This window comes from Ambystoma mexicanum, chromosome 6p (genome assembly GCF_040938575.1).
Source record: "Ambystoma mexicanum isolate Mex_15411 chromosome 6p, UKY_AmexF1_1, whole genome shotgun sequence".
NCBI lineage: Eukaryota > Metazoa > Chordata > Amphibia > Caudata > Ambystomatidae > Ambystoma > Ambystoma mexicanum.
Window position 1 is genome coordinate 276,348,268 of NC_090935.1, and position 27,749 is coordinate 276,376,016.

A 27,749-nucleotide genomic window follows, 5' to 3' on the forward strand; every position below is an offset into this window, starting at 1 on the left:
TGCTAGAGGGGACAAATTGCGAATCCTAATGTCCATTGAGACCTTTGCATGGTCCGATTAAAATCTTGTTCTCCATCAACACCCCATTAGAAAATTGTACCAATAGCGGAGAGCTCAACAAGCGATTGGTTCTGGTAAATGTGTGGTGAACATGTGAAAAGTGTGTATAGTCCAGTTCCTCTTGATGTTTTAGCTGCCATCTCCCCCAGTACTCTGAAAGGATTTTGTAGCGCCAAGGCATTCTTGAAATTACAAGCCGCAGAGGGATGTGTCTCATCTTTTAAGGATTCCTGATCGATATTGAAATCTTCCCCTATGATTGATTAATTGGCCTTTGATAGATGGGGCCACTTCAGTAATGAAGTTTGCCAAGAATTCGCCTTGTTTGTCATTAGGGGCATATACCGAAATCAAAGTAAAAAGTTGTCCTCACATAGACCCTTGACCGCTTATAAATCTGCCCTCTGGGTCCATCACTGTCTCTATTTTTACAAATGGGATCCACTTTGCTATCAGCAGAGCAGGGCCCCTTTTCTTGGAACCGATGGTAGCTATACACTGTAGCTGGTACAACCTATTATGTAGTCTGCCTATGTCTGGCAGAGCTATGTGTGTTTCCTCTAAGAAGGCGATCGGACACCCCCTATCTGAAAGCCTTTGGAGATCTGTTTTGTGTTTACAAGGGGAGTTAAGGCCCGGAACATTGAGTGTAAGGATTCACACCCGTGCCGAAAGGTTCTCTTCCACCTGAACTGCCCCGTGGAATGGGGCCATGGATTTAGCATCTGTGCATAAGCAACGTTTACCAAATCACTGCATCCACCTTTTCAAGCATACTACCAACCCGCAGAGTAGCCCCCCAATTATCAAACCATAAAGAAACAACCCAATAAAGCAAAAGTTACTACAACTCTGAGCCATCTGCCTAGTAGTTCAGACTAATTCCAGTGGGTGCTTGGTGTGCTTAAACCAACAAGCTTGTTCAGGGTTCAATATCTGAGTCAAATTGTTGTGGGCCCTTTTCCAGGATAGTGTCCCCTCCATCCTGAATTTTTCCAGACGGTAACCCCAAAGCTGCCCCAATGGCTGAGGGTTTGATCAGAGTTATGTACGCTTTGAAGGATCTCCTGGCCTGCAGGGCTTACCAACCGTCGCCCATGGCGTATGGTGTGATTTTGTTTGAGTCGATTATATGGAGAGGTCAGAGGCAGCTGAAGATGGTCGGTGCGTCTGGTCCGTTTGTAGGAATTAATCTGCCTCTTGGGGAGTGCTAATTGTCCACTTCCTATTCCCCAATGCAAAGGATCCGGTGGCTGGATAAATCCATCTACAGCTGACATTCTTATCTTGGAGATGAAGGGTCACAGGTTAGAGAGCCTTTCTCATTTGTAGTGGCCAGATCTAATACATTTGTATTGAGGCATTGCAGAGATTTACATCTGTGGAAGTGTGGAGGGCTGGTATGATATCCTTCTTGGTCGTGAATAAGTGTACTCTTGTAATGACAGCGTGAGGTGGACCTGCTTCCACAGCATTTTCTCAACAGAGTCTATGGGTGCGATCTTGCATCATGGTCCCTTCTTCATGCTTTGGAAGTAAGGAATGGAACAACGCCCCCACATTTTCTGATGGGTCCCCATCCAATATATTAATTGGGATTCCCCTTAGCCTTAGATGGTTCCTTCGAGCACGATTTTCCATATCTTCCTGTTTAGAGTTCAAGTGCTCATCAGTGTGTTCTAGAGCAATTACCCGTCACGTGAGGTCAGAGATGGTTGAAGCTTGCTCGGGTTAATGCATTTTCCAATTCAGCTATCCATTGTTCCGCTTCCACCAGTTTCCCATCTAGGTACTCCAGCTTTGCAGCGAGTTCCGCATAGAATTGCAAAATTCTTTCTTACTGTCCCTTAATGAAAACTCTGGCGGTCTGCTCATGGCCAGCCGGCTAGCAGTTTTGTCCAATTGTGCTGGGGAGGGCATCATGGCGGAGACTACATTTCCTTTCTTCCCTTTTTCCTTTGCTTTGAGAAGAGCAGCTATATCACCCGACTTTGCTGACTTTAGTAGTTTAGCCATTTTCTAGTTACCTCCACTGAGGTTGAAGATTGGTCAACTGCTCACAATTAATTTGGCGGTATCTGCCCTTAAAGCCGCCAATTCACCTACTTCATATTTTGGCCAGTACCAGGGATCATCAGCATGTGCCCCCTTCTGGTTTTTCCAGCTCTCAGCTTCTCATTATGGCTCCCTTCCACTCCCCTCTCAACTACTAGGTGCAGTGATGTGATACAGACGCAGTCCCCCCGTCGATGCTGAAAGTGCTGATACAGGCCAAATGGGCAGCCATCCTTTATGTGCCCTCCATTCCCATGTGACGTCTGTGAGCTACACCATTGGTATCGCCTTGGCCGCCCTCCCGGGCCTTTACACGTAGCATTAGGGTCCCCACGGGAGGTCTGTGTGGCACTACTATTTGGAGATGTCTTGCCGCAATCTCTGCTCCCTCTGGTCTATAGGGATTGTTTGCCCTCACGCAACTCCTCACCTAGGCTGCAACGGCGGATGGCGTAAGCCATTTTGATTTTCGGACTGTCTCCTTCAATTGCCGGGGGTCATTGGATTCCTGTTGTTTCAGTGGATGCGGACCCCATAAGGTAAGCAATGGGAGTTCTCTACCCTCCTTCCACCTCGGGTTCCAGCAGGGCCCTGAGTCTGTTTTTTTTTAATTTTTTTATTAAAATGATATGGTTCCAATTTTAAACCTTTCATCTTTTATACATTCCAAAACAGAAAGAAGGTCTCTTTCTTAAACCATCTCCTTTCCTCTATTAGATTCAAATAATACATTAAAAAAACTGACAATTGTGAAAATGTCTTTCTTTGAGCCACCATATAGAAATTTCGCCCATCGATCTTCTGGTAAGAGTTTGATTGTAGATGGGAGATACATGTCTCTAATTCGGGATTTGGTTTCATCAAGTGCTGGACATAAGGTAACTATGTGCTGTAGAGTTTCTAGTACAGTTTGTTGTTTACAGAACCGACAGAAGGAATTTTCCTTGGTTAGAAGTTGTCTGGATTGTAGCAGTTCTCGTGTTGGTAGTAAATTAAAACTGAACCGTAGGAAAGTGTCTCTGATGGAGGCAGATGGAAAACATTGTAAATATAACGGGAGACCGTTTAATGGGTGCATGTCCAACTTGCATTCCTGGTTAAGTTTTAATTGTCTTTTGGCTTCGATAGTTGCTATCGAATCGTCGCACGCAAGTTTTTGTTTTGCTTTTACTGGACATTGTGTTAGCTTCTCCATGGATATGTCTGCCGTTATTCTAGTCTTTTCCATATGATTCTTCCAAGTTTGTAAGGCAATTTCTTGTGTTGAGTTCTTTTTGATGGAAAATTTGTAGCGCTGGAATATGCAAGTCAGAGACGATTTTCCTGTAAAGATCTAGTTTTCGCCATGTTTGAAGTGAGGTGAGAGACTGAAGTGCCAGTTCGTATCAGATTCGGGCCATCGGAAACGATTGAGTTAAGAGAGCACTTTCCGCCAGAACATGCCATCAGACGCAGCCAAAAAGATCTGTCGATGTTAATCATGGATTTGCTTCCATAAAGTAAAATCGCTGTGACTTTTTGTCTGTAAAATGATATACTTGGTTTAAATGTGAATCTTCCATACTTGAAGTGTAGAACTCGACCCTCACGGGCTAGAGATAAAGCTTTTGCCAGTAGATAGCTGGACCAATTCGATTCAGTGGGTGATTGATTCATCCAAATCCCCAAGTATTTAACTGTTGTTACTTTTTCAAGGGGTTGATTATTAAGAAGAAATGGTTTCGGCTGTTGTTGTGTTCTGTGGTATGGCGCCAGGAGCATTATTTTGGATTTTTGTGTATTTATTTTAAGTTGATTTATGTTCATATAGTTTTCTAGGTTTAATAGGGCTCTTTGAAGGACTCTTGGTGTTTGTGAACACAACACAATATCGTCTGCATACATCAGACACGCAATGGTTGTGGCATTTAATTTCGGTGGATTTGATATTGGTGAGTTTGTCTCGGTTTCGTAGTCTGATGTAAATAAATTGAAAAGCGTTGCCGCTAGGGGACAACCTTGTTTGAGTCCATTGTTAGTTGGGATGGAATCAGTTACTGTACCGTCTTGTGACAGTTAGACTCTAATCGAGGTTTCCCCATAAAGTAACTTTATTGGTTCCAAGATATCATCAGGGCAGCCCCATTTTCGCAATTTCGACCATAGTAGTGATCTATTGACTAAGCCAAAAGCGAGCTTCAAGTCTATGAATGCTGCATATATTTGTTTTTGATTGCGGATGGCCTCTTGCTTCAGCAAGTTAAGTAGGAGTCGGTTGATGTTGGTTCCCACATATTTAACAAAACCTGTTTGTCTTGGTCCGTGTATGTTGTTTGCTTTAGCCCAGGTGTTCAATTTGTCCAGAAGAGAAGTAGCAAACATTTTTGCTAGGGGGTCCAACAAGGCAATAGGCCTATAATTGGCTGGATCTTTTGTATCTCCTGTTTTATAAATGGGTATCAAAATTGCCGTCTTCCAAGAAGGTGGAATGGTCTTGGTTTTGTTAATGGTTTCATAGATGTTGGAGGAAAAGTGTGCCCATAAGGTTTTATTGGCTTTGATAAGTTGGTTTGAGAGGCCGTCCGGTCCCGGGGCGCGTGAGGGATCAAGTTGGTAATGGCTCGTTCTAGACCCTCTAGTTGCCATGTGAGAGTCCAGGTGTGATGTTTTGTAGAGTATTTAGTGTGTAATTCTGAGTTTATGTTGTAAAGCTTCTGAAAATGTGAAATCCATCCTTGCTCATCAACATCAGTTGTCATTTTTGGTAGATTATCTATTGGTGGGGCCAATAGTTTCCACTGATCTCTGGTGTTTTGCGATCTTTTAAGGCATGCAGCATTTGTTCTGCATCGTTTTGCCCTTGAAGTGCTCTGTTGGATCTCATCCAGTTTTTGTACTGTTGTTTTAATACTCGAATTTGGTCATAATCCCTGGGTGTAGTTTGTGGTATTTTCTTAATATCTTTCCTTAGTTTTTTTTTTTCCTTTTTGCTATTATTGTTGAATAGTCATGTATATGACAGTGTTTGTTCAGAGTATTTGGTGTTCTGGATGACTTAAATGGCAGCAAGAGTTGTGGATAGTTTAAGCGTTTGTCGTCTGTCATTGTTGACGAGGTAATTTGGTTTGCTAACATCACCAGAGCATTTTGAGAGATCCTCAGTCTAGTCTGGTTCGAATTAACTACTAGTTCTGGTAAATTTATTTTTGGTTTCTGGGGGTTGTACATTTCCCATGTAATTATCATTAATGCATGATCACTATGATTTGTTTGTATGTTTTTTTTCTGTGTTATCTTCAATGCAACTTGATTTGATGTATAGATGTAATCTATTATGGCATTTGATGTGCCACGGGTCCATGTATTGAGCGGCTTATTGGTTTGGGTATCAAGGAAGGGCACTCTAAAGAGTCCCCTAGTAGATGTTTCTTTCTGCCATCGTCGAGCTCTTAGGGACATGTTGTTCTGGTTTAGTTCAGTCCCTCCGCTATAATAAAGATGTATGTTAAGGTCTCCACATACTATTGTTTGAATAACAGGGTATTGTAAAGTAATTTCGTCGATACATGTAAAAAATGTGTCAATATATAACATCAGTAATGGCCATTGGATACCAATAGGTATTGATAATGCCAAAAATGTCATAAGTTAGTGGTATTTTGGTTTGGACTGACAGGAGTATCGTGATTTGAAGAAGTCAATGACTATAATATTGTTTGACATTTTAATAAGGGTTAAGAGACCTGTAGATGGACGTCCTGTTTTGCAGGGACCATCAGAGTTGTATATCCGTCACAGATTGTTTGTGTTGTGATCCATGATTCCTGTATGCAGATGTCATACTGTGACAGGTCGTATGACTGTTCGCGAAAGAGATGACTCTGTCCTCGAGTGTTCCAGGAACATAATGAAATTTCAGATCTAGTAGGTTGCAATGATGGTTAAAAAGAAGAGTCGGCACTTTCTGAAGTTGTTAATTGTGACCATTCCATTACTCTCCGTATGTGATGCATGGTGTGATCCGGGCATTTATTGCCGATCTTAGGATCAATTTGTTGGGCATTTTGCATCTGCCATTCCTGTGTATTGTAGTTGACATCTTCTGTGCTCCTGCGTTTGCTATCTATGTGCTGTTCTCGTTTCTGTCGTTCCTGAGTATTATATTTTACATCTTCTAAGGGCCTTTGTTTGTAGTCTATCTGATGCTCTTGTTTCTTTGAAGAACCTTTCCTCCGTAAAGTTAGTTCCATCTGCACTTCTTTTTTGGAGTCAACAGAATGTATGTCAAATCCCAGTGTGTTTAGATTATTTTTTTCTTTCATGATCTGATCTTTTTCGCTAGCGGAGTTGAGGAGTAGATAGGTTTGATCCAGATGCTGTTCATCTACAAATTCCCAAGTCTGGTATTTTTGCTAATGAAGCCGAGCTCTTGACGGAGGCTCTCGCGAGAGCGGCCACATTGGTGGCGCTCCACGCCACGTCCCGCTCCTTTTTCTTTTAAACATGTGTCACAGGAGGCTGTTTCTTCTCTTATGAGTAAACTTAAACCCAGCGGATCTGAAGTCAATGCTTTTCGAGCTCTTGTGGCTCAAGCTCATGCTGAGACTTTGGCAAAGCATATTGCACCCTTTGTTAAGCTTTCCACTACTGTAGGAATTGTTCCCCCACCCCCTAATTCGAAAACCACTGCTCCATAAGAATATTTTTCTCGACCCAAAAGTAATGGCAAACACTCAGCTCAAAGCTGGTTTACTGTGGCCGGCCAAGATACTTGGAAAAAGTAGTTTTTTCCCCAACTGATGGACTACGTTGAGTGTAATCAAATTCTGAATTTATTTCAATCTGGTTTTTGATCTAGGCATGGGACCAATTGGAATGAACTAGTCTGCCATTCTGATTAGGGACATCTACCCCTTCTGGTCATGTTGGACTTATCCATCACGTTTGACACAGTGGACAATACCATTTTATCACGCTGGCTCTCAGAATTTGTCAGAGTCATTGTGCCTGCTCCAGTCTGGTTCTGGATTTGTTTTTCACACAGAAATCAGAGTGTGAAATTAGGTTCTTGCACCTCTACCCCCTACCTTCTCCCGTGTAGAGTGCCACAAGCATCATTCCTCTCTCCCTTACTCTTTAATATTGACATCTTGCCCGTATTCAGAAATGTATCACTTCTCACTCCTATGCTGATGACATCCAGCCGTTTCTTAATGTATTCTGCCCCTCTGACACGTTTTATCAGCTCCGGCTCTGCATTGAGGATATGAAGTGTTGGCTGTCCAACAGTAAACCTTAGTGCAATCCAGCAAAAGCATAAAATATGCTCTTGGGTCCTAAACATTTGCTGAATGACCCTACTTCTCATTCCCCTCAACCTGTCTGTGATAAATGAAACTTGATGGCAACAGTATCCGACGAATGAAGGTTGTGCGTGTGCCGATAAGACTTGAGGGAAATCAAAGCATTGTAAAGAACTGTGATTTTTAAAGATGCAAAGTAACCAAGTGATCCGGTGAAAGAAGATTGCCAAATCGAAAGTCTTTGTGAAATGTCTGATGCCATAGAAGCGATGGGAAGAGAAAGAAACTGAGATGCAAGAATTTAACTGTTGTTCGGTTTGATCCCAGCAGAGAGCGGGAAACCTGTATGTAAGTTTGTACTTTTTAATTAAATACTGTGCTCGGAACTAAATTTACCAAGAGGCCTTGGTGTAGGAGAGAAAAAGTGACGTTTGAGGAAAGAAGGTCGAAGTGGTCATGCAGAGGTAAGGGCAAAAGCCTTGCAGTTTCAAAAGTCTTCGTCAGATGAAGGAAAGGGCAAGGAGGCTTGAGCCCGGCAGCGGGAAGCATATGAAGGTGTAATTAAAGCTTTGGGAAGGGAAGCCCCACCAATTGTGATTGAAACGTTTGAGCCAGTCGTAGGGAAACCTGTACTGAATTGTGGTAACCAGAAGGAAACTAACTTTTGTTGAACTGTATTACAAGCTAAACGGTGACCTGGACTGGAGTGAGAGAAAGCTGAGCGGTCTAGCGGATAAATTGGTGACTTTTCGTGGAAGGCCAAGTGGGCCCTGGTCCACGAGTCAAACTGAATAGTTGTGTCTGAAGTCAGAGTGTGTCACAAGGTCAAAATGTGCCACCTTACCCCGTGCTACAAATGTGGGGTATAGTTTGCTCAGTCATACTGACATTTCTTTTGAACACCGATTTTCCTTTTTGCATTACACATTCCCTTTACACATTTATTGTATTAGAACTAGGGCAGGCCTTAGGTTTATTAATAAAGGCCATTTTAATTTTGACTAAAGACTGACTAGGACTTTATTTTTTGTTTGATGGACCAGAATACTCCCATCTTAGTTATAGGGCAAGTTAGGAGTTTTCCAACACCTTTTAATCCATCAATGAAGGTTTTGAAACTTGCAGCTCTTGCGTCGGGGTCTTCTTGTCTCCCTTACAATAGTCATGGCACAGATGGTGCTGTGTGCCAAAGAAGTGTACTGTTGATTCAATGAGAATATAGAGACAATGTGGTCTCTGCTTGCTAATACCATTTCAGCACACCCCTGGTTTTTCGAATTGCATGACATGTGTACTTCCATTCATTCATTTCTGACAGGTATTTGGGCTTTACAATGCCAGTGGATACTGAAAAGGACATGAGAAGGGATATTTGTAACTTTTATTTTTGGATATGTTTAATGATAAAATGCAGGCCCAGTATGATCTTCTCATTGGTGTGTAGGAAGGTATGTGCAAGGTGCCAGCAGAAATACATTTTTCATTAGGTTACCATCCGTTTTGTGAGAGGTAGGCTATTTTTCCCTTTTTTTTAAAAAAAAAAATAGGTCTTGCTTGGACAGAATGGAAGAGGATTTAACGAAAGCTCAATGGGAACACAGAAAGGCATACATTTCTATAAGGTGGACAAAATTCCAAGTTCAGGAAGGGGTCATTTGCGCAGGTCCGGCAACAACTATGTACCTACAATTCCCATAGTTTGGGAAAGAATTGGAAAAGTGACAGAGAATAGTATGTGTTCGACATGTTTGCACTTGTAAGGTAATCGCTTCTGTGAATATTAATAAAAGCAATGCACCGCTACATTCCACCACCCCGAGTTAGGAAATCACATATTTTGCTTAATGTTTCACAAAACAAACAATGCTCTGAGCCAAAAACTGAGCCATGGTACATAGTATTTTTATGCTGACGGCCTAAGCAGACACACTTAGTATTTGAAAACAAGGAACATGAATGTGTTGAAGAATGGAAAGCATACATTTTTTGAAAGAGCCCAGGCAGACCCTTTGAAGGTTATGTGACTTGCGCAAGTTACAAAAGTGTACAGTGCCTAAAGCAGTGACTAAATACAGGTCACATTTGGGAAATGAAAGGTTGTGGGTCCTATGGCAGGTGAAACGGGCCCCCTTATCCCCAAAATCCCTGGTGGCTTAGTGCTCCTTACTGCTTCCCAGGGTTGGCAAAATGGGACAGACTCTCAATTCCAGCCCCCAAGTGTGCCTCTGGCAAAATTGCCCTATGTTGCTTTCCTTGGGGGCAAATGGGTGCAAAACTGCACTAATTTGCCCCCAAAGAAGGCCAAACAACATTATGTTTTTGTTGGCATTTTGTGAGGATGGGGGTGTATTGTGATTGGGATGGGTCCCACCCGGAGTGCCCACCCCCAAGATCATATCGTTGGTGGCCTAGTGATCCTTACTGCTTCGCAGGTGTGGCGAAATGCCCCCCACCCCCAAGATCATATCCCTGGTCGCCTAGTTGTCCTTGCTGCTTCCTTGGGGTGGCAAAATGGGGTCAGACTCTCAATGTTGCCCCCTGCCCCCAGGGAAGCAGCAAGAATCTGCCCCTCCCAGGGGGATTTCTGGGGGGGCTGGCCCACAGGCACAGGGCCAACTCCTGAATGCCCCCAAGTTTATCTTTATGAAAAAAAAATGTGTTGCCGTCCTTGGAGGCAAATGGGTGCAAAACAGCGCCCATCTGCTCCCAAAGAAGGCAAAACATTGTGGCTTTTTTTTTTTTGGATGGGGCTAGGGGGCTGTTTTGTCCTGTGGTCTAGTGGTTATTTCTTGTCGAGGATCCAATGATCCCCGACCAGCAATCTCCAATGAGGCTTCATTGGAAAGGGGCAAGTCTCCCCTTTTCAACAAGGCCTCACTTAAGGAAATGGGGCTTTCAAATGCCTGTCTGGAAATTTACATGCAGAAGACTTTTGGCTTCAGCATGTAAATTTAATTACCGGTAACGTGCACCAACGTCATCACGGCTGCACCCCGACACTCCCCCCCTCCCCCTACCCCCCCCAAGCAAGGCAAGGGGAGTCTTCTACTTCACAGCCTGGGGGTCGGGGGCGGGTGGCAGTGCAACAGCAGGGGGGTGATCCACCCCCCAGAGATGAGTAGTGCAGAGGATGAGAAAGCTTGTCCTCTGCACTTAAGGGGTTATAACCTCATACTTGCTTGAACTAACAGAGCTGTGTTTCAGTGGGACCTTCCGATACTTTTTTTACTTTTCGTTTACAAAATAAATCTTATCCTTGCAAAGCAGTGCACCAAGCTTTTTCCCTTAGAGGAGTGGTTTTATTGTCTAGCTGTCTGGAGGTCTTGCCTTACACCAGCATGTTGTGCGGCAGGCATGGGATGGTTAAAAGTAGCACTTGCTACAAGACACATAAGGGGGAACAGACACTTGGACCCTCCAAACTATCTCGCCCCACTTCTGAGACAGGACTGGGTCTGACAAACCTGTGGTAGGCACAGGTTGAGCGACGTCCACATCCCCCCCCATTGACAGATTTAGGACCCTGTTACAGTTGCCCATGTTCCCATGAGGGAGGCTGTCTAAACTCACTAAGACATTGCAGCATTTAAGATATTTGTATCCTGTCTGAGGTGGATATATTTCACGTAAGGCATTTTCTTCATTACAACATACGCAACACGTTATTGAGTGGGATTCTTTTTTTTTTTTTCTTCTTCCTTGCCCATAAATGTTGTGTAAATAACTTTAGAATTTCAGTTTGCCTGTGCTCACTTTGTTGACTTTACATATCAAATAGACCTTATTTAACCCCAACTTACCTGTCCCTATTTGGTTTGCTTTATGGTCATCTATTCAGAACAACTGTTTAGAGTTCATGATAAATGGTATCCATAGTACTTCTATCTCTTTGGTTTATGCCTCCGATATCTAAACAAGTTTTCTTCTATAGTTTGTTCTGTAAATGGAAAGTGAATGCATCCCAAATTTATGTAGGTTGATCACTGGATTCTTTTCCCTCAGACGACCAGATTGAGCTGTTGATCCTAAAAGCAGAGAGAACTTTGGAGTCTTCCAATAGAGGCTTTGTAGTTCCTGTTAAAACACAATGCAGCCCCCAGACTGAAGACATCCTAGAAGCAGATAGATCTTGGGAGAAGATTGCAGTGACTTTGTAAGTAGATTAATCAAGCAATAATATGCGCTTGCAAATGTAAGAAAAACATTATGTGGTACCTGATACTGAAGTTGGTTATTCTTTTTACTGCAAACATATGCTTTACTAGCAATCAATCCTTTGTCATTCTATCTGCACACTCTGTCTCACTTGTTTTGTTCCCACTCGCTGCAACTTCACAGTTGCTTCACCCACTCTTGCTTTGCTGCATCCCCTCGCTCGCTTGCTGCACCTCTTCACCCTCTAACGCCATCTCTCACTCTGCAACCTCTTTCTGCACTCTGCACCCTCTCTCTGTACCTCCTTTCAAGTCTCTCTCGCTCCCTGTGCACCTTCCCTCTCTCTGTGCCTGCCATCTGAGTGCTCCCTCAGTGCGCGCCCTCTCTGTGCACCCTCTCTCTCTCTCCCTGTCTTGTGCCCACTCTCTGCACTCTTTCTCCCCTCCCTTTCTTTTCCCCCCCTCCCTTTCTTTTCCCCCCTCCCTTTCTTTTCCCCCTCCCTTTCTTTTCCCCCCTCCCTTTCTTTTCCCCCCTCCCTTTCTTTTCCCCCCTCCCTTTCTTTTCCCCCCTCCCTTTCTTTTCCCCCTCCCTTTCTTTTCCCCCTCCCTTTCTTTTCCCTCTCCCTTTCTCTTTCCCTCTCCCTTTCTCTTTCCCCCTCCCTTTCTCTTTCCCCCTCCCTTTCTCTTTCCCCCTCCCTTTCTCTTTCCCCCTCCCTTTCTCTTTCCCCCTCCCTTTCTCTTTCCCCCTCCCTTTCTCTTGCCCCCTCTCCCTTTCTCCTTTCTCTTGCCCCCTCTCCCTTTCTCCTTTCTCTTGCCCCCTCTCCCTTTCTCCTTTCTCTTGCCCCCTCTCCCTTTCTCCTTTCTCTTGCCCCCTCTCCCTTTCTCCTTTCTCTTGCCCCCTCTTGCTCCCTTCTCGCTTTCTCTTGCTCCCTTCTCGCTTTCTCTTGCGCCCTTCTCGCTTTCTCTTGCGCCCTTCTCGCTTTCTCTTGCGCCCTTCTCGCTTTCTCTTGCTCCCTTCTCGCTTTCTCTTGCTCCCTTCTTGCTTTCTCTCTCAGACTTTCTCGCTTTCTCTTGCTCCCTCTCGCTTTCTCTTGCTCCCTTCTCGCTTTCTCTTGCTCCCTTCTAGCTTTCTCTTGCTCCCTTCTCGCTTTCTCTTGCTCCCTTCTCGCTTTCTCTTGCTCCCTTCTCGCTTTCTCTTGCTCCCTTCTCGCTTTCTCTTGCTCCCTTCTCGCTTTCTCTTGCTCCCTTCTCGCTTTCTCTCTCGGACTTTCTCGCTTTCTCTTGCTCCTTCTCGCTTTCTCTCTGGGACCTTCTCGCTTTCTCTCTGGGACCTTCTCGCTTTCTCTTTGGGACCTTCTCGCTTTCTCTCTATCATAGTCCCCGGGGATCCGTTGTTCACGTGGTCAGGGAAGGGCCATCACTATTGCATCCCAACCCTGGGGGCGGACAAGTGAGCATCACCTGGGCAGAGGGTGCTAAGGGAGGGCGTCCAAAGGTGAGACATGGTATTCCCCAGTTCCTTGCCCCAATCCGTCCTATCCTACCTCTATGTTAATGGGATATTGTCATCAAAGTCCCGTCCTACCCCTTGACTTCCCTCAAGCAAAGGGAAGATAAAACATCTCAGACATCTAGTGCGACCAAACCGTTCACAACTCTTGATACTAACCTTGTCTCTCCTTCCTCAAAACTCAGAGGATATGCTGTAAAACCCGCCTTTGAAATGGATTGTGTCCCTCCACGTATTCCTTATCTTTGATATTAAATTCTGCTTGCAGCTTGCTTCGGAATTCTATTTTATAGGGTTGAGCATTGGCAGTTTCTAGTCTTGGTCTTTGACGATCTCCGTAGCGTCCTGCGTGATGTCGACACAGGTATACGAAGCATGCACGCTGGCTGTTACCTCAGTTCTGTTTTTTCCACTTTGCTGTGTGCTTCGGAGCTACTCGCTTCAGCAAAATTTCAATTGTGTAGATACTTCAATCACATATTCAATACGTTTTTGACATGTCCTCGACACCGAAAACGAGGCAAGCTCCTCAAAGTACACCTCTTAAGGCGTCAGGGAAACATAGACACCCCTCTGTGTTTGAGAAGACCAGTAGGGAGTCTCGTGTGTCTCCTGCCTGTGCGCCTAACAGCCTTGGAAGAGAGGATCCTCGACTAATGTCGAAGGAGTCTTCATCGACACACAAGAAACAGCCCGTTACTTGCTCCTCAAAGCCTTCTTCAAAGCTATTGTAACAGCCAATACATGCAATTCATTTGAAGAAGTCGAAGCACATTAAACAGTCTACCTATTAACTGACTGATTTGAATAAGTCGTCAAAATCCTCGATGCCTTCGACACCACCAGAGTAATCTTTTTATAAATCTGATGCAGTCAAAAAGGACTTTTTTCTTTTGGCGAATTCCACTGTGAATTATATTTTTTGATTTTTACATTAGGCCAGTTGTTTGCACTGGACAAATACTGCTATCTTGACTGCGAGAGATTGAGAAGTGTAGATTCTTGAGAATAGTATTGTGCCCTTTGCGCCAAACTGAGAATCTGATGTTCAGTTTCAAGGTGAGAGCCAAATTAGTCCAATGACACAATTTTTGATTTTTACAAGGCTACTCCTTTATTTTCATTGAAAAGCCGTTATATTGTATTTTCATGTACTCTCTACACGTGTTTCACCCTCTTAAAAGTCAGGGGGCTCATCAGGAGAGTATCTAAAACAAGAAAAATTACATGAACCTAATTTTGCAAATGTCATCTCATCAGTCAATAAATTGTGAAAACTATAAGCTAATGAAAAGATTGACTACACATATATTAAGAAAAAACATCATCATTCTCTTATTTCTGACCAATTATAGTTTGTTGGAGATAATTATTGATGAGCGTGGTTTATTAGTGCTACTCACCTTATCCCTATTACAAGTCTTGTTTTCAATACAAAGATTTTTTGATGTGGAATCTTAATTTGAAATCCAGAGCATGTCAGTCACTGGAGTTGGATAAAATAAGACAAAGTAAGGATAAATTGCTAAGTTGCAAGCAAATCAACATATAAATTTGTTGCCTGATGTAGCCAAAAGCCTAATAAAAATAAATTTGCTTGAAAGTAAGCAATTCTATTGCTCCATGTTTTTAGAAAGTATTGTTAATTTGCTACAGTAAAACGGGGGAAAAGCAAGATTAGGATGCAGAAGGTGAATTAATTGGCTTACCCTGGGGTCTATATTATGCCCTATTCTTGTATTCTTGCAAATGTTTGCATTCCACCGTCATTTGGCAGCAATAAGTCAGATAAAATAAGAGAAATGGTGACTGGAGCCCAACACTCACAAATCAAAATTTACGATATGTTTAAAGTTCAAAATAAAGGATTGAGGAAGGTGCTTGGTCCAGCCATGGTCCTCAACAAAAAGGGAACAAATACTTATCAGAAGAAGCTACCATCCTCATCAGAAATCCAAAATGGACAATCAAAGGTCTTGGGAAACCACGTAGCCCCAGATGGGGCTAAAAAGAGTGCTCGGGGAAAGTGCAAGCAAAACAAATTCTGCTTGCCAATAAACATTCATATTCCAGGACAAGCATTAGGTTCCATGATGAAAATGTTCAAGACCAAAGGCCTTCCATCCCAAAGGGGGACTGACCTAAATACTGTCGGCAAAGATGATTCTGAATATGTTACATCTGACGGTGATTCTGATAAGGATTTGATGAACTTGTCTACTTATTCGGAAACCTCAGGTACAACGGGACAGGAGTCAAATAAACACCAGCAGGAGGTCACTAGTGGCCCCCACCAAAGGGTCCAAGGTACCCAAAGCCATACATCTAAGGCTTCAAATAATAACCAAGAGGAAACTGTGGGGGTCGACTTCAATGGAAGGGATGAATTGGGACCCTTTGCCCTGAAAGAGAAAAAGACAACTCCAAAATGGAGGTCTAAGCTAAACAATAACCTGGACATTTCTGATTATTCTTCTAATTCTCGTGAAGAAAGTCCTCAAATTGAACAAGAAACACATTTCATGACAATGGAGGAGAAAAGAACCAGGGTAGCACAGAGGAACTCAACGGAGGAGGGGGAGAAACACGCAAGCAAGTTCTTCCAGGGGGACCCATCTGGCGACCAAAGACGTTTGGTGTCATGGGCGGAGAACAGCAAGACGGTTGGATCAGCCAAGACTGCCAAGTTAGCCACAACAAAAGACACTGGATCCTTCATGCAAACCAAAGTGTTCAAACTATCCTTGGTAAGAACTCTAGGATTTGCGAATAACCTTGTTATGAACAGAAACAATGTAATGACGCTTCTGCAATGTGTATCGGCTTTGGACCCAGTCAAATCAAAGGACATCGATTTAATTGAATTTCCAAGCGAGTCCAGTTGTGACAAGGTGATTCTCCACATAACATCACAATACATTAAAAATCTACTGCATAAAGAAGGGCCAACATTGAATGCTCATGGCTTTGTATTGAAGGATTAGGACAATCTGAGTACAACTACCAGTGAATTTGTCCAACGGGGAGAAGGTGAAAAAGCCATTCACCCTGTAAAGTCCATGGCCCCGAAGTACAAAGGAAGTAGCTACAAAATGGGAACGGTTCAACTCAAAATTGGCATCCATAAGGGCAGCAGGCAGGTCACTCTGAAGAAAATGACGGGGCAAAAGGTTGATACTGAGGAAGACTGGTGCTGGTTGCCGGGAGCATTGGCAGGTTCACTATAACGCCAGAATGAGAACGACATTAATTCCCCTACTACCAAGAAAATAGTTAGTTGTAATACTAGGGGTTTTGCGCACATATTTGGCAGAAGTGAACTAAATTTAACGAAATACGATCTTATCTGTCTCCAGGAGACCTGGTTAAGGGAGACACCAATCCTGGAAGGCTATGAAGTCCACATATATCCAGCAACAAAAGTGGAAAAAGGACGTCCAATGGCCGGTCTTCTAACGGCCACAAAAAAATTGAGTGGTCTAACTGTAATCCACTACAAACGTAAATTCTGAAATTCAAATCACTGTGGCTCAAATCACTTCTCCACATTGGGTACCAAATAAACAGATGCTCCTAATTTGTAATATATACTGGAGAAGTAGCCTAGGGGCCAAGCATAGTACTAAAAACACATTGCTAAGGGAAATTGACGAGATAAGGTCAATTTGGCCAAATTCTGCGCTACTTCTCTGCAGAGATCTTATTATGGAGTGTTTTGATAAAAAAGGTGTCAAAATAGAAACGTTAACTATAGATGCAACTACAAATATAAGAGGAGGCCTGGACTTGGAGGCAGAGTTAATTGAAAGAAACATCTATATGGTTAACAGTAATCTGCAGGGTGACAAACCAGCGGCAGCAACATGGAAGAGGGGGACACAAGCAAGTACCATCGACTATTTCTTTGCCACAGAAGATCTATTAGCAAAATTGATTTCATTGCAAGTGATACCCACAGACTCAAGTGATCACAACCTTCTTGAGCTTGTATGTACTGACTGGGAAGCTGGAAATCCTTTGTGGGAGTACCATCAAGAAGACCAGAATTTTGAGGCTCATCGGGAAGAAATCGTTTAAGGATAAATAAAAGAAATCTGCCGTTTGTAACAACGTCCTTGTTGGCCTTGAATTCAGATCCACATTGCGCTACGGGGGGCATACTTCAATACCCAGTCCTTCTACAGGCATTTAGAGAAAAGCCAGTACCTTTCAAGAGGCTGGCATACTTATCCAAGTACGCCTACAATAAGCAGATCGCCAAAAGAAAACAAAAGATAAATAGACTGGGGTGACAAGTGAAAAAACATAAAACCATTCAAAAATTAACTTAATTTCAAGAACTGGTTATACCATTACAAACAACTAATTATTCAGCAAAAAGGCGAAAAAATGCTGCAGCTCAACATTAACAAAAACACAGCAAGTGTGTGGAAGTTATTCAATGAATTAAATACCCCGGAGGGGTCAAGAACTACAAATTCAGTTTCTGCGTATGCATGGGAGGCTCACTTTAAATTTGTATATGCAGCGAAAGGAGGGGAGCAAATTGAGTCACTACTACATACAGAAGCTTCAGGAGACTTTAAATTTGATCACCAAGAAATAGTTGACTTGATACAAAATTCAAGTTCATCAAGGGCGGCAGGCCCGGATGGCCTGACCAACGAGATCCTAAAGAAAGATCCAGACAGATGGGCTGCGTTCATGTTAAAATGATTTACAACTGTGGTAAGGGAGAAGAAAATACCACAATCCTGGACCTGTTCAATTATCGTCCCCATCTTTAAGAAGGGTGATGGGTCAAACCCCAGTAATTATAGGCCTATCACCCTTTTAGACGTGGTGGGCAAGATGTTCGCAGCAATCATTTTGAGACACCTCAACGAATGGAGTGCCAAATACAACCATCACGACCAGTGGCAGTCTGGTTTCCGTAAGGGAATAGGGACTCATTTAAATATTTTCATCATAAATATACTTGAGTGCCTGTCCATCTAAAGAAGATAAGGGTAATTTACATCGCCTCGATTGACCGGCAACAGGCTTTCGACTCAGTCGACGGCAGAATTTGGTGGGACAAATTGAAGAAATGGGGTTGTCCTCAAGCCCTGAGAGAACCTTTGGAAGCATTACACAGGGACACCACTTTAAAAATCAGACTGGACAGAAAGTGCTTATTGTCTGATGAAATAACCTCAGAAAACTGGTTAAAATAGGGTTGTTGCCTGGCACCAGCGGTCTTCTGTCTTTTTATATGTGACATGGCAGAAGTGTCCATAAAAACCAGATCTTTTCCACCGAAAATAGCTTGTCATTCCGTGGGACGCTTACTATTCGCAGATGATTTGCTGCTCCTTGATCAGACGGAAATTGGGCTGCAGAGACAATTAACGGATCTGTCTCAGTACATTGACAAAAATGCCCTAAAGATAAATGCAAAACAATCCAAAATACTTATTCTGGGAGATAGTGGAAAGGCGAGAAAGCGGAAGAAATGGACCTGGATACTTACTGGAGAACAGATACCAGGAGTTGGTTCTATGGTGTATCTGGGGTCGTCTCTAAATAACAGCTGACATGATGCTCCAGGAATAGCACATCTGAGGAGCAAAGCTAAAAACCTGGCATCGCAAGCTTTACTCATCAAAAGACGCTACTGCAAATTTTCCATGGTACTCATTTTGGATTTCTATAAATTGAAAGTGGCGCTAATACTAACCTGTGCTGCTGAAGCAAATTTATTTATGGACCCCCTAATTTGGAACCGTTTGGAAAGTCTCTTTTGGAAAAGGGTTATGTGTTGCCAAATTCACTACCTATTGAACGGGTACGAAGGGAATTGGGCCTGACTTCTCTATACTCCCATATGGAATGGAAATCTTTATCTTTAATGAGGAAATGTCTCCAACCACCAGCAGTGAGTGGCTTCTCGATCATCAAGGAGGCTATGGAAGGGCAGCAGCTAGCAATTTTAAATTCTTGGTACGAGGCCTGCTCTTCTATACTGACAAATATCGCTCTTACGGAAACGACACTCACCAAAAATCCAACAAGGGTGAAGCATAAATTGTTGGATTTGGATTGGTTCCAGACTGAGCAGACAGTGAAATTTTACAAATCGTTTGCTGACGATCCTGAGGAACATTATAAAAGATGACATGTGGTGTCCTACCTTGCCAAATTTCACTCAAAATTGGAGCAGCAAAACTTCTTGTGACTCCGTTTGAACCTTTATCCAACACAGGAGGTTATATCAAGGAGAACAAAGGCCCATGAAGTAAAAATCTTAAACTGGCGATTTTGTAATAGAAGTAAGGAGACTTTGCAGCATTTAGTACTAGTATGTGAGCCCCTCAACTCTATAAGAAATAATCTCCTGGGTAGATTTATAGAGTAATCACCAATGAAATCGCAGGAGGATTGGTGGGCTTCCATAAAATGGGGTGGATGGTTTTCACTGTCCTTAGCCGTATTACAGCTGGTTAGAAGAATCTTCACCGCTATGGAGGATACTAAATGCCTAGCTGTGGGATGAAACCAGCATTAGACTTATTCTTCTCCTTCTTCTTCTGCTTCTTCTTTTGCTTTTTTCTTCTTCTTTCCTTCTATTCTTTTAAATCTTGATTGTAGAATGGGCCTTTTGAGGATGAATATTATTTTTGTGTTTTATGTTATGTTTTGTACATGTTTGCATCTAAGGTTTAATTAAAACCAAGTGATGTGTAATACATTTTTTTTTTAAAAAGTACAGTAGTGGAGTTTTACACGCAACAAAAGTACACGCAGCAAGGACCGCATCGCGTAAAGAGTACAGTAGACCGCATGTGGTTTTACACGCGACAGAAGTACACACAGCCGGGACAGCAGCATGCAAAGATTCAGGAACCCCCGTGTGTTGATACACGCGTCTGAAGTGCACGCAGACAGTGCTGCCAGAACTCGCGTGTGAAGGAAAGCTGTCCGTTGGTCTTCTAATGGACGACTGCCGAGGATGGCGTATAGAAATGTTCACGTGAGCAGGAAAAAACTGCCTTAACTTCTAGAATGCAGCTCCAGGAGTTCGCGTGTGGAAGAAACACGCAGAAGAAAGCCAAAGAAGTAACTGAAGAGATGCGAGGACGCAGATCAAGGACTCGGCTACCAAACGCCATGTTGGTTCAATCAGAAGCAGCAAGCAATGTTTCCACGCTGCTTATGAACGTAATGCAGTAACACACGTGACTAACCTGAATCACAGGAATTTCAACGACGTGAGTAATGCAAACGTCGTTTTTCCAGGCAGGACATCAAACAACCTCCATTTAGTATTGAAAGGTCTAGCAGTTCTATGAGCATAATCCTGTCTGTGTGAAGACGGTCTTCCAGGTCCAGAGATATGTCCACCATGCATGACACCAACACATCTCGGGCACCCGACGCAATCTGCATTGGCTCTCTGTCACTCAAAGAGTGTCCCTTAAAGCCCTGACCCTCACACACAAATGCTTGACGGACAATGCTCCCCTTTACTTGGCCATCCGATTTTCACAACAAGCCTCGAACCAACCACAAAGAGCAGCCCAAACCCACTGCCTCTCCATAACCAGATACAAACAACAAAATCAGGCGGGACTAGTTTCCCGGTGCTCGCTTCCAAACTGTGGAAAACTCTACCTACTTCACTAAGATTAGAACCCTCGTTCTCGGCCTTCAAGAACAAAGCAAAATCCTGGCTTCTGACCCAAGACACAATCAATCCCCCTATGTAACGCTAAGACGAGGAACTACTCATTCCCGGTAACTGCCTTTACCCACCACATTCTGGTAATATCTGTTACCACTTGTATATATTTCACCTTGTATAATATGTTTGTAAATTTATATTTTGCTGCTTATGTAACATATGTAATGATTATGTATATTGATGCTATGACTGTATCCCTCAAGATATGTGCCCAGATGCCCTTGGGCCAGGCACGCTATATAAATGAAAAAATACAATACAATAGTCTTCTGTATTTTGTCTAGGGCCGCCTGTGTATTCGCTGTGTGTGTGTGTGTCACTGCAGTGTCATGATATACGTCCACTCCTAAGAAGCTGAAGCTTACTGTCATCCATGAGAGCCCTAACTCAGGCAGTTGGTCGGGGGGACCCTCCTGAAGTCCGGCAGAGGGAACAGCGATGATTTCTCTTTGTTAATAGTGATGCCTGACAGTCTGGCAAAGGCCCCTAGGGCTTGCAACAAGTCTGGCATGTGTACCCTCGGGCTTTCAATATAGAGGAGCACATCGTCTAAATATAACGAGAGCTGGTGAACCACCCCGTCTATCTCTATTCCAGCTTCTCTGTACTCCTTCCTAAGAAAAAACGAAAATGGTTCCAGGGCTAATATGTACAGCATCGGGGAAAGTGGGCATCCCTACTTTGTACCCCTGCCAATTGGCCAACCCTCCGAAATATGTTGACCCATTTTCACCCTCGCCCTCGGGTCCCTGTATAGGAGTCTTATCCACCAGAGGTATCCCTCCTCCATCCCAAAGTGGGTGAGCGTGCGTAAGAGCCAGTTCCAATTAACGGAATCTAATGCTTTGTGTTGTGTTCCTCCCTGGTACACATCCCGTCTGATCAGTGTGTACTAGTGCAGGAATGACTCACTTAAGCCGGTTCAACAGGGCTGCAGTCAGGATTTTAGACTCCTGGTTATCGGGGAGATCGGCCTGTATGAGCCACACTTAAGGGACGGCTTCCCTGGTTTCAGTAAAGGTATTATGATGGAATCCAAGAGACTCCATGGTAGCCGTCCCCTCTCAAGCACCTCCTCGTACATCTCCAGTAATCGCGGGGCCAGGGTATCTTTATACTTCTTGTAAAATTCCCCGGGTAGTCCGTTTTGCCTGTTGGTAGATCGGCTATCACCGCCTTCAGCTTGTCTACTGTGAGGGGAGCCTCCATTATCTGTGCTTGCTCTTCTGTTCGCTTGGGGAGGTTTATCTCTCTCAGGGCGTCAAGTATATCCTCCTCCCTCACCTCTTGGTGCCAGGAGTACAACCTTTAATAAAATCAAGAGAATACTTAATTGATCCCCCTCCTGTTCTCACTTCCTCCCCTTGCTCATCCTCAATTATGTTTATGGGGTCATGTCTGCTCTCCTGTCTGGTTAGCCAGGCCAGGAGTCTATTGGGCTTGTCCCCTTTCACGTGCAACTTCTGTATATACTTCCCATAATCCAGTCTTCCCAGTTTCTCCCAAATAGCGCTGCACTTCAGTCTCAGCGTGGCGAGTTCTTCCCCGTTCGTGCCCGTTTGTGTCTCCATTCGCTCTATCTCCCTCTCTCTCTCTCCCAGCTCTGCCAGTATTTCCCTTCTGAGACCACCCATCTTTCCTATCGCTGCCCCCCTGACCACTACCTTGAAAGCTTCCCAGACCGTTCCTGTGCTGTTCACGCTCCCCACATGTGGTCAAAGTAGTAATTGATAATTTCTTTAATGTGCTTTTGAAAGTCCTGTCAGTCAATCCCTCCACCCTCAGTCGTCATGTACGTATGGAATCCCCTCTACTTGTGTACTCATGTTGCTGTCAGTGGGGCATGATCTGATAATGTTCGTGCCTTAATATGTATGCCCATGAACTACCCCAGGATCTCCCTACCCGCAAATAGATAATCTATTCAGGTGTATATGCCATGTGGAACACTGTAGTATGGGTATCCCCTTGTGCCGGCATGTACCTTCCCTCAGACATCTTCCAGTTCTAGCTGGTTGAGTATCTTTTGCAGGGCTATGGCCGGTGGTGTTGGCATTTTCCGTTTGTCATCCGATCTGTCCATTTGCGGGTTCAATGTACAGTTTGTCGCCTGCTCAAATAAGTGACTCCCCCCTGTATCGGGCCAGCCGGGGTGCAAACGACTGTTGCATCATGATTGGGAGCATACATGTTTATCAGGCACACCTCTTTGTTTTCCAGCATTCCATGCACTAGTATTATTTTGCCCCCTATGTCTCTTTCTTGTCTTATGAGCTGGAAAGGTAGTTCTGGGGCAATCCACGTCAATACTCCCCTAGCGTAATTAGAGTACTTTGAGCTGTACATTTATCCACCCCATTTCTTGGCGATCTTTTCTTTTCGGCTGTGAGGTGCGTTTCTTGCAGCATTGTGATTTGGGCTCTCGCCCTATTCAGCCAGGTGTAGACCCTCAGCATTCAACCCCGTGACATTCCAGGTGACTATTACAGCTTCTTTCCGGCCCATTTGATTACTGTTTCTTGCGGACAGTCTGTTCTCATGGGCCCATATGCCGTCTTGTGCCTTGCAATCGATCTCCTCGTAACTCCCTCCATTAGATCCCCCCCCCCTTCCAGGGGTGGTATCGACCCTCCTCCTCCTCGTTTGTTCTTGTCTGCGCGAGATCTTTGCGGGTCCGTCCTCTCATTGCATTGCTGTGGCAACTCTCCCTAGGATTTGTTCCCACAGGCCAGCTTCTTGCGCTTCTTCCGTGTTCGTGTTGCTCTGTGCTTCCTCCAACGTTTGTGCCTTCACTCCTCCGACCTACCCACACACTAACTGTAACTATTAACAAACGCCCAGCCAACCCACACCCCCGCTCGGCCTTCGCCACTTTCCTCGTGCCACCCTCCTATCCATGGGTGCCCTTGCTGCAGCAGAATGCCCCAAAACTGGCATCACAAATTCTATCTTTCTGTAGGATTTCTTGTGGCGTCTGACGGTCCACTGCAGGAGGTTCGGGCTCCCGCTTATTGGACTGCTGATAATGGCCTCTTTAACCTGTCCCACTCCTCTGTCACACTATGATCCGTTAAGGTGCATTTCTGTTGTTCTGTCCGTTTCCCACTCTCTGTTCCCGGATCCCTTGCTGGTCCATCCACTCGTGAGCATCGGCAAGGTCTCAAAGATGTGTGACCTTCTGTTGTGTAACACCTTCAGTTTTGCCAGGTATAGTAGCATGAATGGCACTCCGGTCCTTAATCTGCCAGAATTGGGCCCGCTGTTTCTGGAGCAATGCTGTGTAATCCAGGTAGATGGTTATTCTGCCAGCATTCCTCAATATCACTCCTCCATCTCTCGAGAATGCCAAGATCTTCTCCTGGTTCTTAAAGGTCATGATTTTTGCTATCATGGGTCTCGGGGGTACCCCTGGGCGGGGTCTCTGGGTTAGAGCTCTGTGTGCCCTCTCTACTACGAAGCCCTGGGATAAGATCCCTGCACCCACTTCCTGGAGTAGTAGGTTTTCTACATAGTTCGTGGGGTCTATGCCTTCCTCACCCTCCGACAGTCCCACTATGTGTACGTTATTACGCCGGGCTCTTCCTTCCGGCCTTCGTTCCAGGGTGCCGATGCGATCCAGCGCTTCTGTCATTTGGGATTGGTATATTGTGATGTTAGCAGTGTTGCTTTGCACCTGTTGTTCTGCTGTGTTCACCCTTTCCGTCAGGTTCCTCACATCTTGCCTGAGGAGTGCCACATTTACACTCACTGCATCAATTCTGCACTCCAGCAATGTTTTAAGGGCTGCTAGGGCTTCAAGTATTGGGCATTTCACCGGTCCTCTTCCCGTCTGTATAGGATTAGAGGTGCTCATGCCACCCTCCGGCTCCTCGGCCTGAGGCTCCCCATTCTTCCTGGCGAATGCCTGCATGCTATTTTGCCTTTCTTTGCCGCCTCTGTTTGTCCGGCATTCCGGTATCAGTGGCACGTGTGTGTCTGTGTCAGGGCCCCAGCTTCTTCTCTTATCACCTGGCCCTGTTAACTATGGATGGAGTCTCGTCCCTCTCCTGCCCGTTCACTGTGCCACCTTCATGTCCGAAACAGTTGCTATGTGGCTCTTGTCAGCGTAATCCAGGGGGGCCCCGCCTAAGGGTTCTCTATGGGTTGCCTCGGCAGGTCAGGCGAGTGATACAGTGGTTCCAGCTAGTGTCGTCACCCAAGTCTGATAGCTGCTTCTACCTACTGCTCCCTCCAGGTGGTCTTCCCTCTAGAGAGAGAGAGAGACACACACACACACACACACACACACACCCCTCCATGCTGCACCTCTCTGGTTTCGCCTTTGCAGTCACTGTGCCGGCGTGACTTCCCTGTCCCTCGCCCCTCATTGCGAGTTGGGGACTGCTTTGCAGTGGCAGAGCAATATGGTGTCATATCACCTCTGCGGGGGTGGGGGCCTTGCCGTCCCCTAGTTTAGGATTCTATGGGCTCACCCATGTATGCTGTCTCTCGGGTGGTGCCAATGTTAATGATGGCACTGAGCGTGCCTAGGCTGTCATCTTGTTCTGCATAGTTCACGGCTGCCCTGTTCCATCTATGACTACTGGCTTCTGGTGCCTTCCCAAGGCGGGCTTGTTCCTTGAGGGTGAATAGACTGTGCCCTCTCACATACTAGTTGTCCTTCGCTTGCAGGTTTATCATGCCCCGCCCTTTGGTAGGACTGTGATACCCTTTGGTATGGAGATGAGCCCCTCCGCCTTAGGTTGTCCACTGCCACTTTTTCCCCTATGTCTGTCCCGGGCTTGCCGGCTGGCTGGTCGCCGCTGCTGATGACAATCCTTCCAGTGTGGGTCTGCTGATGCCACTGCCTTTTGTTTAGGCCTCCATTCCGGGCGATCCGGCGCTCCCCATGATCCTGCAGCCCCCACCGTACATTGGCGGCGGCTGATGGCAGGCTCGCCGTGTTAGGGCAGCGTGGTGGTAATCCCACGGACTACCCTCCCTGTCCTTGGGGGTCCGATGCGCCTGTTCAGGGTTCACCCTGCTTCAAGAATAACACGTATCCGAGGCAGTGGACTGTGTCCTCCCTCATATTAGGCGTCCCCCAATTCGGTCACGGCTCCCAGTCTTGCAGCAGCAACCGGCTTTGTTAGTGCGCCAGCGGTACTCCCCAGGCTGTTGCCTCCTGTCTCTGCAGCATGTTGCCCTGGCCGCAGTCGTACCTGTGTGTCGGGGCGATTCCTCCCAGGTCCGCACAGGATGAACCAGGGGTGGCTCCTCCGGTTCCTCGGCTCAGCTGTCCCTCATGACTTCTGGTGGGTCGGGCACTCTGAGCTGCCGTCGCTTCCTCACATGGCCTTCCCTCACACCCTTACTGGGTACAGCACGATTCCCCTGACTCGGACTGCAAGCACCCCATTGTCCCCTCCGCCTGCTGTATCTCGCCCCCGGTGTCCTCCGCTGGAGCCGATGTGTGGTCATGGTGCGTCCTGCTTGGGTCCCTTCCCGTCCGCCCCACGTGGCGGCCCGGTCTCTTGCTGCAGCCCCAAGGTGTTGTCAGGCTCCCTGTCGCCCACTGAGCAGTGTGCCGGTGTTTGCATCCCACGCGTGTGCTGAGATATATGCTGTGCACAATGCTTCTCGCTTCACTCCTCCCTAATTTCTCTGCGTGGCTTCTCCGATGGCACGGGCAGTCGCGCATGCCATTTTGTGGGGTAGGACGGCGATCTCTTCAATCGTCCGCCTGGCCATGGCCCGGTCCGATGCTCGTGGATTTCGGCCAGCTGACCTCCATATCTTCAGACGCCTCTATACCGCTTTCCTTGTGGTTTCCTTTGCGTTTTCCTCCAGCTATCAGGATCTTACATCGGATCATGTGGGAGGTTCCAGATTCTGCTCCTCAACGCATGGCCACCAAGTCAACCCCCAAAAAATGGTATTTAAACCTTATGAAAAATCTAAAGGATTTTCAGTGACGCTGCACTGAAGGTGATGTGTGTCACAATACAAAAAGCAGATTTCCTATGAAGTTTGTCAGACTCTAAAAACAGTCCGGTAAAAACACATGAGAGAGTGAGAAAAGGTCTCTATTACTCCAGGGTTAAAATTAAAAAGTCCCAAGTCCAGCATAAGTGGGAAGGATTTAGCACTGAAATGAAAATTCTTCTCAACAGCGATGTACTTGTACTTACTGTAAATTATATGTTTTGTAATATTAGTGGATGTGTTATGAAAGTTTGTATGTATATTGTTTGGACACCTTTTTATAAAAACATTTTTAAAACTACCAACATTGTGTAATTGGTATAATGCTATGAAATTCTTGGTTCTAATAATTGAGTTTAACTGAGAAACAAGAAAGGAAACACACATTTAGTTTAGTTTTAAATCCATATGCCTTTGTTCTAATAAAAAAGATGTCTATTTGCCCCAGTTCTAGGGCATCTACAATAAATTTCCTTTCTTCAGGGTACGTTCCATGTAATTAACATAATCTGTGCATGCATTGAGAGTATTACATTGCCATCTCTCTTTGCATCTGACGACTTACGATGTATACCTGGCACACATATGCACACATTTATTACATTAATTGTGAAGTCACTGATATTGACTCTAAGGGTGATGTCATCACCCTCTCATAAACCATGGCTTGAACATGTACAGCAGGGTGTGAACAGTTGATCTCCTATCCTCACTGGTTAGGTGATTGGATCCATAAGTATTCCCCAAGCCTCTATTCTGGTCTACAATTTCTAGCTGTCCATTGACCAGAGGTGCCCTCTTGCTCTGATATTTGTAATGCTGGCACAGAGCATAAGTGAATATGAGGCTATTAAGAAGGGTGAATAGGTTCCTGGAGGGACATAGTATTCCCCTTTTACTGATGAGATAGTGTAACACTCACTGATTACTAATATGCTCTGTCTCCACATTTAATAGAGCTACCGGGCTGCTTTCATGGGTTATACTTTTTCAAGAAGAAG

The 27,749-nt window shown here is 45.0% G+C and overlaps 1 protein-coding gene across 2 annotated transcripts in view; it reads left to right on the forward strand.

The window, feature by feature from the left end:
* The window catches only part of C6PH18orf54 (chromosome 6p C18orf54 homolog), a 203,555-nt gene that overhangs the window by 53,997 nt on the left and 121,809 nt on the right, over positions 1 to 27,749 (forward strand). For both annotated transcript variants that reach the window (XM_069626996.1, XM_069626997.1), the window contains one exon: positions 11,400 to 11,550. In XM_069626996.1, coding sequence (XP_069483097.1) covers positions 11,400 to 11,550 — 151 coding nt within the window. The remainder of the gene's footprint in view (positions 1 to 11,399; positions 11,551 to 27,749) is intronic.